Source organism: Haliotis asinina, chromosome 1 (assembly GCF_037392515.1).
Source record: "Haliotis asinina isolate JCU_RB_2024 chromosome 1, JCU_Hal_asi_v2, whole genome shotgun sequence".
Lineage (NCBI taxonomy): Eukaryota > Metazoa > Mollusca > Gastropoda > Lepetellida > Haliotidae > Haliotis > Haliotis asinina.
In genome coordinates this window covers 6,289,858-6,306,578 of record NC_090280.1, presented here as the reverse complement: position 1 = coordinate 6,306,578, position 16,721 = coordinate 6,289,858, and the positions used below count along the sequence as shown (strand labels likewise).

Here is a 16,721-nt window from a genome sequence, read left to right as displayed (position 1 = left end):
GTGTTTATCGTCCAGTATGGGGTCAGTTAATTTGGCATGTAAATTACTTAGAGATAGGAAAATCTACTTCTTGACAATTTGACAAGTCATGTTATGTGGTCCTGATGTGGATTATATAAATGTATCTAGAGTCAGCTGGGTTAAACACAACATACCAGGAAACTGTAATAATGAGTTCGAGTGACGATTCGCTCGATTATGTTGCTTGATGTGTCAACACAACACACGATTTTCACGTGGCAGATGACTCGAATGCCAAAGTTTAACACTGGTACCCAACTGGGCTTACCAACGTTATATCCCAGGCGGGGTCACAACACGTAACCAACTACTACAGTATTTCAAAATGACGCGAGTATGACTCGAACCGTCATCCGGGCATGACGTGTAGTCAATGAATTAGTTCAACGCCCTATAGCATACGTAGACTGATATAATACCAAAACAACCGTAGAAACAATTGTAGTCAAACACCGCAGATTATAATATAGAACGCCATTACAACGCCAAAGGCAAGAAATGAGACAGCGATTTCAGTATTTTGTTTTATTCGTTGAAACAAAGACGTGTGCACACAAGGGGAAGATTGTTCCGCGTAGATCGACGCTGACGGTCACTGGCGGATTTGAAGGCGCCGTTGATCTTGATTCGTGAAAACTGACTGCCATTGGCGAGAATTCGCTTGAGCCATTCGGGTTTCGTGTCAGCCGATGGTGACAGACATTTCCGGAGTTACGTGTCAGTCGACGTTGATGGCCTCTGACGGGGACTAGTATTACCCGACGTTGACGCCCGTCGACATTGGCTACTAATGATTTGTACCCGTGCTTCAAACAATTCAAAACTAACATTCCTTCAAGTGTGTGTGCATGTACATTTCATAAAATTTATACATCATTTTCATTGGTATATATAAGTTTTTTTTATGAGTGTGTTACTCATAAGGTTGAATTAAATCGTTGTTTATTAACATGTTCATATGAAAGATTCCACTAGTAATCCCAGTATTGAATATGGTACATCACAGGAACTAAAGCACATGTTGCAGTAATGGCTACATGTGATCTTCTAACACATATGTAAAGGCTAAACGTAGACACTTAAAATAGTTCAATGAAATAATATCTGAATGGTACGCAAAATATTCATCATAGTAGTGAACGTGTACTCGGAAAGATAGGGCGATGGTGTTTAATCTTTTCCGACCGACTTTCACCGCAAAGAAAATACCTAATATGTACAACAATGTCTGGCAGGACTACCGATGACTGATTTCTTGTACAAAATGGTCGCCGACAATGTTACACAGGATTTTGAGAGGACTCTTCCCTTAATTGATTCAGGGATCGTGTGTATATAAATATGCCATGTAAGTAATGATAATGATTCTGACTATCTGTGTATTCTATTGCATTGTTGTGTATTGTGGTTTTTGATCGTTTTCATTGTAAATAAGAGAAGAAGTCAGACATGCTGATAACTTTTCATTTTGCGTCAGTCCTGGCGTCACGCTGCACGGAAACGTCTAATTATCAAATCATGGCATGGTATTAGTTTACTATTTGTGGGCTACCCGTCAGTCCTGGCGTCACGCTGCACGGAAACGTCTAATTATCAAATCATGGCATGGTATTAGTTTACTATTTGTGGGCTACCCGTCAGTCCTGGCGTCACGCTGCACGGAAACGTCTAATTATCAAATCATGGCATGGTATTAGTTTACTATTTGTGGGCTACCCGTCAGTCCTGGCGTCACGCTGCACGGAAACTTCTAATTATCAAATCATGGCATGGTATTAGTTTACTATTTGTGGGCTACCCGTCAGTCCTGGCGTCACGCTGCACGGAAACGTCTAATTATCAAATCATGGCATGGTATTAGTTTACTATTTGTGGGCTACCATACTCTTCCCCTGCATATTGTAAACGTATTGAACCATAGTAAGCAATTACTAGATGGCTGGATGTCGGAAAAGTTCCGAAAATGTTAGGTAGTGTTAAATTGGATTTTTTCTTTGTTATTACTTTAAATTTCAAACAAGGCAATCTTTCGAGCACAGCGTTCGTTTGCACACCCAATACCTTTCGTTCCGTTTTATCAAGATAGTTGGTATTGTTGCCAAAGATCATTTGTAATCTGATTCCAAAATGTATGGGGAATTCAGGGATGCATTTGTGACAGCTGACTGTGAAAATTGCGTGATGTAACTGGCGTCTCAATACCGGCCTTCGCGAAACGTGACTTTTTGAGCACTACCCAATTAAATTATGGCGGAAATCGCAATTGAGCGTTCGTGTGAGTGTATTTTCGAAAACATCCTAACTGATTATGAGTTCATCGGCGACGTTTCAGAACGGTAGAGTGATATTAGTGATGGCTATTTCACGTAGCACCCCACCCCTAGGCCCTCGTCACCAGTGACCAATGTCGTCCTTTCACCGCCAACATGTTTAGCTCATTATCTTTACAATGCTTCGTATACATAACATTATCTCTCGACATTTCTTTGTACATTGGCATGCATCAGTTCGTGTGCTACTTTAAGATCACTAGCACTGTTTGAGATGAGACCGTCCTTCATGACATAGGATGAACGGCTTTGATTTCCTGGAGATTTAAACGGTCCTCCACGAGTAAGCCACTGGTAGCCTACATAGCACAACTCAACCAATGACGTCACGACCAGCTGATGACCAAACACTGTCCTCTTCGTACGTAACAATATTACCCGGGATGTCAAACACCTGTATGGGTGTATTAAACAGTACTATCTTCCACGACTGAATAATAACTGTTAGCATTTGACGAAGGTGACGCTGGTGATGTTACCGATGTTGATGATGTTGTTTGGTTGTTGATATTGATGTTCAAGTATGCGGTCTGGACAGGGGTCAGAGAGCAGTATGCATTCTCCTCCACGGTTACTTCTGAAATTGAAGAAGTCATTTAATCTTGAGGCTATTTAATATCCAGTCAGCGATATTAAACTTACGTTGTACTTCTCTGAAGTGCACTATGCAATATTCAGGCATTATGGCCGCAGTCTGTAAATGTCTGAACCAGACAGTCAAGTGATCAACAGCATGAGCATCGATCTATTCAACTGGGATACGATAACATGTGTCACCTGCTGCCACCCAGCGAGCCATTAGACGCCTCTAACGACAAGCATGGGTAATTGAAGTCCAGTTCTAACCCAGATCTTCACGGCAAACGACGGTAGAGGTTACTAGCGTCCTCTGCCAACTCGTTGTCTGTCTCAAACTGTTTGACGAACGTAGTAATATTCTCTAAATGTGAACTTAGATATTCTAAGTTTTTTTGGGGTGTGTGATCTTTCATATGCAAAATGATATATTTCGTATACATCAAACTGGGTTCCACGCATCCCTTGTTGTCCCAACATAGTGGAGCACTCGTTACCTCTGGTGGTAGTTTCGTAGTGGCCCTCAGGTTCATTTTCGGTCAAGGTCAAGGTCTGGGTCTGACTTTTACACTTTGTCCCTGAAATGTACAAACGTGCTTTAGCCCAGGTCCACGTTTCATAAAGCTGTCGTAGTGTTACGCAGGATCTATGTTAGCTTATAGGAGTTACGATGATCTTAGCTTTACGTATAGGAGTTACGATGATCTTAGCTTTACGTATAGGAGTTACGATGATCTTAGCTTTACGTATAGGAGTTACGATGATCTTAGCTTTACGATCGTTTAGTGGATCAGAACTCGACTTGCTCAGTCGTGCCTGTCTTGCTTACTTTATTGGGGATTGTAGCCACTACTACTACTACTACTACTACTACTACTACTACTACTACTACTACTACTACTACTACTACTACTACTATAACTACTACTACTGCTGCTACTGCTACAACTACTACTAACTCTTTCTACTAGATACTACTACTACTACTACTACTACTACTACTACTACAAGTTACTACTACTGCTGCTATTACTACCAGTCCGACTAGTACTGTTATTACGGCTACGTATAATCCTGCTACTGACACCACTTCAGCTACTACTGTTTGTCGTGAAACACTTACATGCAACCACCACTGCCGTGTACAATGTCGCTGTCAGAAGTGCTGACGTCACACACGCAATGACCACAACATAGACATGCACGCCTGAAGGATTCTCTGTGAACATAGTCAGTATGAGAGTTGTCAACACACTGCCACGACACAGGCTATATATTCATATTTGGGAAAGCAGTGGTTAAGCCATCTACTATATCACATGTTCTATTTGTTGATGAAACAGGTAGAGGCCAGGTGTTACAACCAATGCAGATGACTTTCTTTTATCCAGTGCTGAATGGGTACCCGGTAGGATTTGATCGTTATGTGACTGTTAACCCACAGTGCAACAGGTGTCCATTAAACAGGATGTGTTGCAATTTTAACATGTAGATTTGACACGTGATAGCAATGTTAATACAGTAAAGGAGAGGATATTGCTACTTGCGTGCAGCTGGCAAGTCATCTGGTGGCGGGCGAGACGTAGACACAGCAATAAGCAGATTCACAAGCAGTGCGTTGTGGCAAGTCAGTGAATGTAATTAAGTGTTTATCGTCCAGTATGGGGTCAGTTAATTTGGCATGTAAATTACTTAGAGATAGGAAAATCTACTTCTTGACAATTTGACAAGTCATGTTATGTGGTCCTGATGTGGATTATATAAATGTATCTAGAGTCAGCTGGGTTAAACACAACATACCAGGAAACTGTAATAATGAGTTCGAGTGACGATTCGCTCGATTATGTTGCTTGATGTGTCAACACAACACACGATTTTCACGTGGCAGATGACTCGAATGCCAAAGTTTAACACTGGTACCCAACTGGGCTTACCAACGTTATATCCCAGGCGGGGTCACAACACGTAACCAACTACTACAGTATTTCAAAATGACGCGAGTATGACTCGAACCGTCATCCGGGCATGACGTGTAGTCAATGAATTAGTTCAACGCCCTATAGCATACGTAGACTGATATAATACCAAAACAACCGTAGAAACAATTGTAGTCAAACACCGCAGATTATAATATAGAACGCCATTACAACGCCAAAGGCAAGAAATGAGACAGCGATTTCAGTATTTTGTTTTATTCGTTGAAACAGAGACGTGTGCACACAAGGGGAAGATTGTTCCGCGTAGATCGACGCTGACGGTCACTGGCGGATTTGAAGGCGCCGTTGATCTTGATTCGTGAAAACTGACTGCCATTGGCGAGAATTCGCTTGAGCCATTCGGGTTTCGTGTCAGCCGATGGTGACAGACATTTCCGGAGTTACGTGTCAGTCGACGTTGATGGCCTCTGACGGGGACTAGTATTACCCGACGTTGACGCCCGTCGACATTGGCTACTAATGATTTGTACCCGTGCTTCAAACAATTCAAAACTAACATTCCTTCAAGTGTGTGTGCATGTACATTTCATAAAATTTATACATCATTTTCATTGGTATATATAAGTTTTTTTTATGAGTGTGTTACTCATAAGGTTGAATTAAATCGTTGTTTATTAACATGTTCATATGAAAGATTCCACTAGTAATCCCAGTATTGAATATGGTACATCACAGGAACTAAAGCACATGTTGCAGTAATGGCTACATGTGATCTTCTAACACATATGTAAAGGCTAAACGTAGACACTTAAAATAGTTCAATGAAATAATATCTGAATGGTACGCAAAATATTCATCATAGTAGTGAACGTGTACTCGGAAAGATAGGGCGATGGTGTTTAATCTTTTCCGACCGACTTTCACCGCAAAGAAAATACCTAATATGTACAACAATGTCTGGCAGGACTACCGATGACTGATTTCTTGTACAAAATGGTCGCCGACAATGTTACACAGGATTTTGAGAGGACTCTTCCCTTAATTGATTCAGGGATCGTGTGTATATAAATATGCCATGTAAGTAATGATAATGATTCTGACTATCTGTGTATTCTATTGCATTGTTGTGTATTGTGGTTTTTGATCGTTTTCATTGTAAATAAGAGAAGAAGTCAGACATGCTGATAACTTTTCATTTTGCGTCAGTCCTGGCGTCACGCTGCACGGAAACGTCTAATTATCAAATCATGGCATGGTATTAGTTTACTATTTGTGGGCTACCCGTCAGTCCTGGCGTCACGCTGCACGGAAACGTCTAATTATCAAATCATGGCATGGTATTAGTTTACTATTTGTGGGCTACCCGTCAGTCCTGGCGTCACGCTGCACGGAAACTTCTAATTATCAAATCATGGCATGGTATTAGTTTACTATTTGTGGGCTACCCGTCAGTCCTGGCGTCACGCTGCACGGAAACTTCTAATTATCAAATCATGGCATGGTATTAGTTTACTATTTGTGGGCTACCCGTCAGTCCTGGCGTCACGCTGCACGGAAACGTCTAATTATCAAATCATGGCATGGTATTAGTTTACTATTTGTGGGCTACCATACTCTTCCCCTGCATATTGTAAACGTATTGAACCATAGTAAGCAATGACTAGATGGCTGGATGTCGGAAAAGTTCCGAAAATGTTAGGTAGTGTTAAATTGGATTTTTTCTTTGTTATTACTTTAAATTTCAAACAAGGCAATCTTTCGAGCACAGCGTTCGTTTGCACACCCAATACCTTTCGTTCCGTTTTATCAAGATAGTTGGTATTGTTGCCAAAGATCATTTGTAATCTGATTCCAAAATGTATGGGGAATTCAGGGATGCATTTGTGACAGCTGACTGTGAAAATTGCGTGATGTAACTGGCGTCTCAATACCGGCCTTCGCGAAACGTGACTTTTTGAGCACTACCCAATTAAATTATGGCGGAAATCGCAATTGAGCGTTCGTGTGAGTGTATTTTCGAAAACATCCTAACTGATTATGAGTTCATCGGCGACGTTTCAGAACGGTAGAGTGATATTAGTGATGGCTATTTCACGTAGCACCCCACCCCTAGGCCCTCGTCACCAGTGACCAATGTCGTCCTTTCACCGCCAACATGTTTAGCTCATTATCTTTACAATGCTTCGTATACATAACATTATCTCTCGACATTTCTTTGTACATTGGCATGCATCAGTTCGTGTGCTACTTTAAGATCACTAGCACTGTTTGAGATGAGACCGTCCTTCATGACATAGGATGAACGGCTTTGATTTCCTGGAGATTTAAACGGTCCTCCACGAGTAAGCCACTGGTAGCCTACATAGCACAACTCAACCAATGACGTCACGACCAGCTGATGACCAAACACTGTCCTCTTCGTACGTAACAATATTACCCGGGATGTCAAACACCTGTATGGGTGTATTAAACAGTACTATCTTCCACGACTGAATAATAACTGTTAGCATTTGACGAAGGTGACGCTGGTGATGTTACCGATGTTGATGATGTTGTTTGGTTGTTGATATTGATGTTCAAGTATGCGGTCTGGACAGGGGTCAGAGAGCAGTATGCATTCTCCTCCACGGTTACTTCTGAAATTGAAGAAGTCATTTAATCTTGAGGCTATTTAATATCCAGTCAGCGATATTAAACTTACGTTGTACTTCTCTGAAGTGCACTATGCAATATTCAGGCATTATGGCCGCAGTCTGTAAATGTCTGAACCAGACAGTCAAGTGATCAACAGCATGAGCATCGATCTATTCAACTGGGATACGATAACATGTGTCACCTGCTGCCACCCAGCGAGCCATTAGACGCCTCTAACGACAAGCATGGGTAATTGAAGTCCAGTTCTAACCCAGATCTTCACGGCAAACGACGGTAGAGGTTACTAGCGTCCTCTGCCAACTCGTTGTCTGTCTCAAACTGTTTGACGAACGTAGTAATATTCTCTAAATGTGAACTTAGATATTCTAAGTTTTTTTGGGGTGTGTGATCTTTCATATGCAAAATGATATATTTCGTATACATCAAACTGGGTTCCACGCATCCCTTGTTGTCCCAACATAGTGGAGCACTCGTTACCTCTGGTGGTAGTTTCGTAGTGGCCCTCAGGTTCATTTTCGGTCAAGGTCAAGGTCTGGGTCTGACTTTTACACTTTGTCCCTGAAATGTACAAACGTGCTTTAGCCCAGGTCCACGTTTCATAAAGCTGTCGTAGTGTTACGCAGGATCTATGTTAGCTTATAGGAGTTACGATGATCTTAGCTTTACGTATAGGAGTTACGATGATCTTAGCTTTACGTATAGGAGTTACGATGATCTTAGCTTTACGTATAGGAGTTACGATGATCTTAGCTTTACGATCGTTTAGTGGATCAGAACTCGACTTGCTCAGTCGTGCCTGTCTTGCTTACTTTATTGGGGATTGTAGCCACTACTACTACTACTACTACTACTACTACTACTACTACTATAACTACTACTACTGCTGCTACTGCTACAACTACTACTAACTCTTTCTACTAGATACTACTACTACTACTACTACTACTACTACAAGTTACTACTACTGCTGCTATTACTACCAGTCCGACTAGTACTGTTATTACGGCTACGTATAATCCTGCTACTGACACCACTTCAGCTACTACTGTTTGTCGTGAAACACTTACATGCAACCACCACTGCCGTGTACAATGTCGCTGTCAGAAGTGCTGACGTCACACACGCAATGACCACAACATAGACATGCACGCCTGAAGGATTCTCTGTGAACATAGTCAGTATGAGAGTTGTCAACACACTGCCACGACACAGGCTATATATTCATATTTGGGAAAGCAGTGGTTAAGCCATCTACTATATCACATGTTCTATTTGTTGATGAAACAGGTAGAGGCCAGGTGTTACAACCAATGCAGATGACTTTCTTTTATCCAGTGCTGAATGGGTACCCGGTAGGATTTGATCGTTATGTGACTGTTAACCCACAGTGCAACAGGTGTCCATTAAACAGGATGTGTTGCAATTTTAACATGTAGATTTGACACGTGATAGCAATGTTAATACAGTAAAGGAGAGGATATTGCTACTTGCGTGCAGCTGGCAAGTCATCTGGTGGCGGGCGAGACGTAGACACAGCAGATGAACCTGGAACACACATATCCACACATAACATCAAGTAAATGACTAGGTTCACGTTTTAATCATTTCTAATATTGTAATCTGAGAAATAATTCATATACGTGGCAAAGCAATCCCTGTCTTATTGTCTGTCTCACTGAAAGTCGTCATGTCCCCCACCCACGCCTTCACAAATGTCTCTCCGCTTCTCCGTCTGTCAGCCGTCATGTCTCTCAGCATCTAGTTCACAATGTCTCTCAGTCTCGCTGTTAGTCGTCCTGTCTCCTACTAAAATTCTACTTCACCGTGTCTGCCCGTCTCAATGCCAAATGTCATGTTTCCCAGTCTCTTCTTCACAGTGCTTTTCGGCCTCTTTGCCTCGCTGGCAGTCGTCTTCTTTCCCAAACTCCAATTCACAATGTCTCTCTGCCTCTCTGTCTCTCTGTCGGACGTCATACCCCTTCCTCTCCTTCGGTGTCTCTTCGTCTCACAGCCACCCACCATGTCTGTCCGCCAGTCGACATGTCCGTTTTTCTCCTTCACAGTGTCTCTCACTGCCAGCCGCTATGTAATGTGCCTGTCGTCATGAACACCTTCAAAAGTGACTGTTCACACCGGGTTCACACAAAGCACCTGTTCACACCGGATTAACACAAAGTACCTGTTCACCCCGGGTCAACACATCGTACTTACCGGAACTCTGTACATCCTTGTCGTCATCTTCGTCTGGAAGGATGTCAACAGTTTTAGATCCACAATCCTCTGCAATATTCCAGCACCAATCACATCATTTCCTCTCAAACAGGCACCGTGTCCAAGTAAAGACAATTAGCAGATTTATCATGAAAGTAATTCATCTAACAGTATTCCTGCTGTTCAGTTACGAGTAACAACATAAACGTCTTTGTGCCAATCATGTGCTTTACTGCAAAGTGCAATGGCTGTTTGTTGTTGTTGTTTTTTTTAAAAAATCAGCTGTAGTTTCCTTTACTGTTTTGTGTTCTTCGTTTTACTTTCTTTTGGATCTTGACATTATAATTTCACGTATATACCAAGCCGTGGTGTAAAAGGTCAAGGCTGAAGTAGGTGTGAAATGTTTATCAGTGTTCAGTCTATCATGACCTTGAAGTATCCTATCCTGAACGGCAAAAGAAACACAACTCTGTTTTTCGTCAAGTTTTTAAATAGAAAAACTATGTATCACTATTGCTTATACACACTTGTCAGCGACATTTCTGGATACTTGTCAGCGATATGTCTCGATACTTGTCAGTGATGTGTCACCCACACCGCTAATCTAAACATGGCCACCTGGGCAGATCATGCCAGTGGAGACTGTTGGCTTACCATGCCAGTGAAAACTGCTGACCTGTCAGAAATGTAGCAGGCTAGGCAAATTATTGTTATTCATGTGCATATGAAAGCAAGGAAGTGAGTCGAGTAGAGGCAGAGACGGCAGACAGCCGTGTACAGACCAGCAGCAGAAGGAAACGAGGGACTTACAGGGTCTGACTGACCAGCCATTACAGCCATCTGGTGCCCAAGTGTCAACCTTACCTCGTCTCCTTCCCTTGTAGCCTATGCCGGACTCTACAAACTGTATAGTAAGTGCTCGCCCTATCTCACAACTGTACCTAAGAAATAAACCTGTCATTCTTTGTACGACGCTTCGCCTCGTGTTGTCGCAAGTCCCGTTAATTTTTTTCGAAACTTGCGTTTCTTTTGCTGTTCAGTATATGTTACTGCCAAGAGAAACAAAGAAACTGGCAGTATCACGTCCAACGATGGTTGGACCAGACATAGTGCAGATGAATGACTTTGTGTGCTGGCGATTAGGTGCCTGCCTCCGAGATCATGACTTCGAATCCTGGATGGGACTCAATCCAACAGTTCTTGAAAAATGGCTTATGGTAAGTAAGATTCAATGACAGTGAGACATATACTGTCGTGTGGCAGGGACATGGGGTAACTCATACTCACCCATTTTCACCTGGATCTGCTTCCCTTGACAATATGAATGACTCGTGTTGATATTGCACACATACGTTGTGAAGTCATCACAAGTCGGACTCGGAATGATCACTTCCATTTTGATGGGGTACACTCCAAAAACGAACACCTTGCTGTTTACAGACACAGACTTGCGGCGTCTCACGGTCGCTATGGTAATCGGTCCAGATGGCGTCCTCTTCTGAATGTACATGACGCCACTGTCGTACCGGTGCCGCAGCGACCAAGTTGTTAGTCCTTGACACTGTAAGACGAGCTGGCGATATTGTCCAGGAACGCCCACAGTGTGGAAGGATATTCCTTTGATGCAATCTGCAGGTATATGGACGGATGGTTGATGGATGGTGGATAGATGGACAGATGGGAAGAGGACGGGTGGCTGGCAGGATGGAAAGACTGATGGATGGAGTGTTTGGGGTGTTTTGATGGAGAGTGATTGATTGAGAGATAGGATTTGTAACAGTGCGTGCAGAAATATAATGATAGATATGTAGGTTCTTGAGAGGCATTTAGAAGTCGGTATTCTAATATACGACAAAATGTTAATATGAATTTCAACTTCTTCTTTATTGTTTTCACGACGTTTCTGTGCTATTCCTTGCCCCTTCGTCAGCTGGATGCTAACTAACAGTTAAACAGGATATGATGCTGTAACAGTGGATTAGGGGGTGATTGGTGAAGTCTTGCATCTAACTGATTTCCCAGCAACCACTCTGCTGGTACAGAAAGTTGGATGACAACTGTGCATCAAGTTCACGATGGAAATAGAAAATCAGAAACTACCGTTCCTAGATGTGTCCTCGCACTCCCCCAACAACTTTACCTTCTCCGTCTACAGAAAACCCACCCACACCGACTAGTATATTCATTACCTCGCCAACCATCACCCCCAAACGTGCATTTGTCTCCACCCTAACCAGACGAGCCGAATCCATCTGCGATTCTGATCATCTCCAAACTGTCATAGACCATCTGAGAATTACATTCATCAACCTCAACGGCTATCCGAAACAACTTGTAGACAGGACCATATCATCAACCCTGCAACAGCAAGAAGAACGCCAACCAAAAGTTGAACTAGTCTCCAGTTAGAATGACAATTCCCAACTAAGGTCAGATTAGTCACCACATCAGTCGACTGCTCAAGAAAACTGCCGGTATAGATGTGACCTTCAAGTCTGACAAAACACTGAAGGCCATTCTGAAGGCCAGTGGCAGATGTACACCAACCAAGACCACTCACAAGCCCAGGGGCTGCATCTACAAGCTTATGTGTGACTGTGGCAGTAGCTATGTAGGAGAGATATCTCGCCCCATTGATATTAGGCTGAAAGAGCACAGCACCTCAGTAGAGAAATTAGATCTATAGTCAGCCCATTCTGAACATATTGTGAACACTCCATCACATTCCATTGACTGGCAAGCAACAACCATCATAGCAACGAGCATCCATGATTGGCGACGACGCAAAATTTCAGAAGCTGTCAACATCAAGAGATTAGCCCCACAGATGAACAGAGACCAAGGGGTTTACCTACCCAATCCCTGGGAAATTAATTAGACGCTTGGGAAATCAAATAGTTGCAAGGCTTCACCAATCACCCCCTAATCCACTGTTACCCACCCTTAGAAGAAGAAGCTGACATCCGAAACATTTTGTCGTATATGATAGATATGTAGTCCAGATCTGAAATTTTCATTACATGCCTGAATCAATTCAACTTTTCCATGTCAAATCTGATCTATTATTGCGGGGTTTTCTTATTTTGGGGTGTGTGAAAAACGCAGGTTTCTGGGTTAACGCAATCACTGGAATAACGGATGTATTACGTCTATAAGTCGTCACAATAATTTCGACAAAGACAGAAATCATGCGCTTGAAATGTAAGATGTTCTTGGAAAGAAATGACAGTGAAGAGAACAAGATGGCTCAACCACTGCTTTCCCAAATATGAATATATAGCCTGTGTCGTGGCAGTGTGTTGACAACTCTCATACTGACTCGAATCGACAATCATAGCGTTACTGGAATACATGGATGCCACTGTACACAGACCTGGATGGGTGCAATGGTTCCAGGCACGTGTACACCAACAATTCGCATGCGTGGGAATCCAGTCTACAACTGTGAAGAGAAAGACGTTACCAAACCAAAATGCTGCGCTATTTGTTTCATCTCAAGTGGCCTGGATTAAATTGACGCTGCCCTCAGTTGTGACCCACACTGCACAATACACAAGTGGAATCACCCCACATGTGTCATGTCCAGAGTAATTCACCATTAACCATACCAAACGAACTACTATTTTCATAAAAGCTGGACGTGACGTCCATTAAAACTATCCTTGTGCTTAGAGGATTGTCAGCGAAATGCCCATTCAGATTTTGTTTGATTATTACAGGCATGTGAGAGGCATTCACTCGAACATAATCAATGAAACCCCCTCAAACGGTACCTGCTCACAAACATTCCCAAACATGCGGACAAACATAACAAACAAACATAATTGTGCTGCTAGAAATGTATATGTGTCAGGTATATCATTATACTTCATTAACACCACGACTAAATATATGCTTAAGCACCGCTAATCAGCGAATCCAGATAAAACTAACAGACGCAACTCTGAACGCATCTTAGACCAATGAACGCCCTGTGTAAGTCGGTCTTCCAGGTGACCTGTCCCGAGGAAATATGAACATGTCCACAACCTTCATGCCTGTCGTATGCCTGGATAGTGACCTGGTTCAATGCTTATCAGCGCACCTGACGTCTTTCATCTTTGTTCATTATATCAATCACTGGTTTGTCTGGTCGGTCAGGTTATTTTGGTTCAGGAGTATTGTTGTATATGGCAGTAATTACCAAAACAAAGAAACGTACTTACTCCTGAAGTATCCGGACGCAGGCCAAACCAAAATTGAACTTGAGAGAAAGAGCAGCACGCCGTTGTCCCTCATCGTGTCGACTGTAGGCTTGACTATCAGTGCACTACACTGACTAATGTCCATCTGATCTGCTGATACATTCACCTCACATCCGATCATCTTTCAAGGGGATTTCCGCTGATGTCTCAGCCGTGTCGTGCAGTCTAACAATGACAGTCGCAGCGTGCTCCCCCAGATAACATTGTCATCAAAGGTCAATAGAGTGAACGTTGTTTGATGCCGCTGGTACAAATATTCAGTTTAAGTCAACTTTGGGTCAGTTAAACTCAGGGTATGAAAACTTATGTTAAACTCAGGGTATGAGTGTGTGGGTGCGGGTGCGTGTATGTGTGTGAGTGTGTGTGTTTAGTGGGGAATTGGTTGATGCACGTCTTCGTATCATTCGTCATGTCAGTCAACGGATTGTCTGGTCCGACATATAGCTGGAATATCAGACTAACCAAACTTTACAACTGAAAAGTGTAATGGTGGTTCCAATTTGCGTATTTCGCGTTTACTGAGTACCTTAACATAAAGAAACATAATATGAGAACGTACATGATGTGAATACACTGAATTCAATTTCGTCCAGAAGGTACATTAATTTGCTTGGTTGTCGAAATTTGAACAATTCACTGTACAACCTTGTGTTCCTGAAAGGCGTGTCAGAATCGGGGATCATGGGTTTGAATCCCAGCATAATGATCTTTCTTGGTTTGTCTGAACCAAACCAGTCCTAGTGTGTTTCACGTGAATGTGTAAAATCACGTAGGGTCTCTTTACCACATCAAGTTGACTCGTGGTTATACACCTGGAGTTCAGATAAATGAGGCGTTTTATCCCTGATAACATCGCCATGCAATATCAGATGAAATAGGGACATGTGGGATAGCCTGGTGGTTAGGCATTGGCTCGTCACACTGTAGATCCTGTGTCGATTCCCCACATGGACAGAACGTATAAAACCAATCTCTGGTGCCCCACGCAATGATATTGCTGGCATATTGGAAAAACTAAACTCACTCATTCACATGAAATATCTATAAAGGGCTCGTAAGTAGGTCACAGTATAGTTGGCAGAAAATGTTTCAGGACTGTGTTTGGTAACTTTACTTTAAAAGTGCTATACGTTTCCAGTTTGGTATGAGGCATTATAATTCTTCGACCATTGAGGATCTTAATTGTCATAATTTATCACTCGATAATAAGAAAGTTGCCTATGAGAGCAATGCCCACATCCAATTTGTCGGCTGACGCAAAAGATATTATTAGAAAAATCTATAATTATTTCAAACGAGACAGTGAAAGGGGCGGGTTCATTTGTAGCTCCTGAAAAGTATTTCAAACGAACCCAACATGCCTTGGATCTCTCAAAGCCCATGTTGAGAGGAATTATCTATGCCTCGTGTACGGACATTCCCGGGACCATCTCAAGAGTTGGTAGGAAATTAAGAAAAGGGATAGTTTTGATCAAAGGCTTGTCAGGGACAGAATTAGAAAACAAACACGTGAAAATGAGCATGTGTCGGTACGGCGATGGAAACAAATCCTTGCTCAAGACCACCAGCTGGATGTCTTTCGTTATACTACATGTATTTGCAAATTGTTGCTGAAATTTGGTTACAAACATAAAAGTGTTCAGGAGATATAAACGCCACGTGTGAAAGGCATGACATCGTAAAAACAAGAATAAATTACTTGAGAACAATTCGAAAACAAACGCGCTGATGGTTACGAAGCGGTGTATCTGGACGAGACATGGGTAAATGCCTCCCATACAGCATCTTACCAATGGCAGCATCCTGACAGACAGGAGTGGAAGCGGAAGCTACCAGCTGGTAGAAGACAGAGACTTATAATTCTGCATGCTGGCTCACACAAAGGATTTCTGCTTGGGTGTAATTTGGTATTTAAATCTAAATCCACCGGCGGGAGAGACTACCATATGGAAATGAACGGGGCCGTGTACACAGTATGTAGAACAACATCTGATCACAGCCCTTCCAGAAAAAGGGGCATATCTAGGGGAAGGTATCACGCTACAACACGACATTCCAGTTATCTGACGTTGAAACAACTGTTCACACGGCAATAGGGAAGATTTATATCAGTCGGTGGGAAGCCTGTGGGAACCAGTTGAAAATTAGTACTGGAAGCTAGATGGTATTAGAGAACAAACCATCCCACTAATCGTAACATCTTGGAGAAGAGTCAGATACTGTCCTGTCCGAAGAAGAGACGCTTTGTGATTGAAAAATCTTGAAGAATTCGAGGAAAACAAGTAAGTGATCAACCCCCAAATTACAAATCAAAGACCCACTTCAGTAATGTGTACATGCATAGTATCACAGAAATATGATTAGTGGACTATGAATAATGCCTAGAAAATTAAACTGTCCCCAAACTACTTCCAAGCTCAAAATATTTTCATGGAAACTAAACAATCACAATTCTCCAATATCCACATGTGCATGAAAAGACATCGCAATAGCATTCTAAACATCATAAAATTATGTGCCATATTTGATTTTGAGATGACCCCTTCTGCCCTACACCGGTATTGGCACCGTTAACTAATGCAAAATGCACGTGCTTGAAATCACGTGACATGATCTGACGAGCAAAATGTAAGTATGTGACAGCCTATTTGCATGACCGGGTCGCTGTTCCGATAAATAGCTCAACACCCTTTTCATGTTGAGATGTTGGTTGTTGTGACTTGAAATAATGACAGCTCTTATAGACA

The 16,721-nt window shown here is 42.3% G+C and overlaps 1 protein-coding gene and 1 long non-coding RNA gene across 2 annotated transcripts; both read right to left on the bottom strand.

Moving 5' to 3' along the window:
* Positions 1–2,125: 2,125 nt before the first annotated feature.
* On the bottom strand, positions 2,126–4,140 carry LOC137280707 (uncharacterized). Its single transcript, XR_010956712.1, has 3 exons — positions 4,051–4,140; positions 3,425–3,505; positions 2,126–2,928 (listed from the first exon to the last, which is right to left on the bottom strand). It is a non-coding gene; the product is annotated as an uncharacterized lncRNA (long non-coding RNA).
* A 963-nt stretch (positions 4,141–5,103) lies between these two features.
* On the bottom strand, positions 5,104–11,353 carry LOC137280777 (uncharacterized). Its single transcript, XM_067812013.1, has 6 exons — positions 11,018–11,353; positions 9,731–9,799; positions 9,011–9,064; positions 8,587–8,682; positions 7,997–8,077; positions 5,104–7,500 (listed from the first exon to the last, which is right to left on the bottom strand). The coding sequence occupies exons 1-6, from the start codon at positions 11,238–11,240 to the stop codon at positions 7,331–7,333; spliced, it is 693 nt and encodes a 230-aa protein (XP_067668114.1). The 5' UTR covers positions 11,241–11,353; the 3' UTR covers positions 5,104–7,330.
* Positions 11,354–16,721: the final 5,368 nt, after the last annotated feature.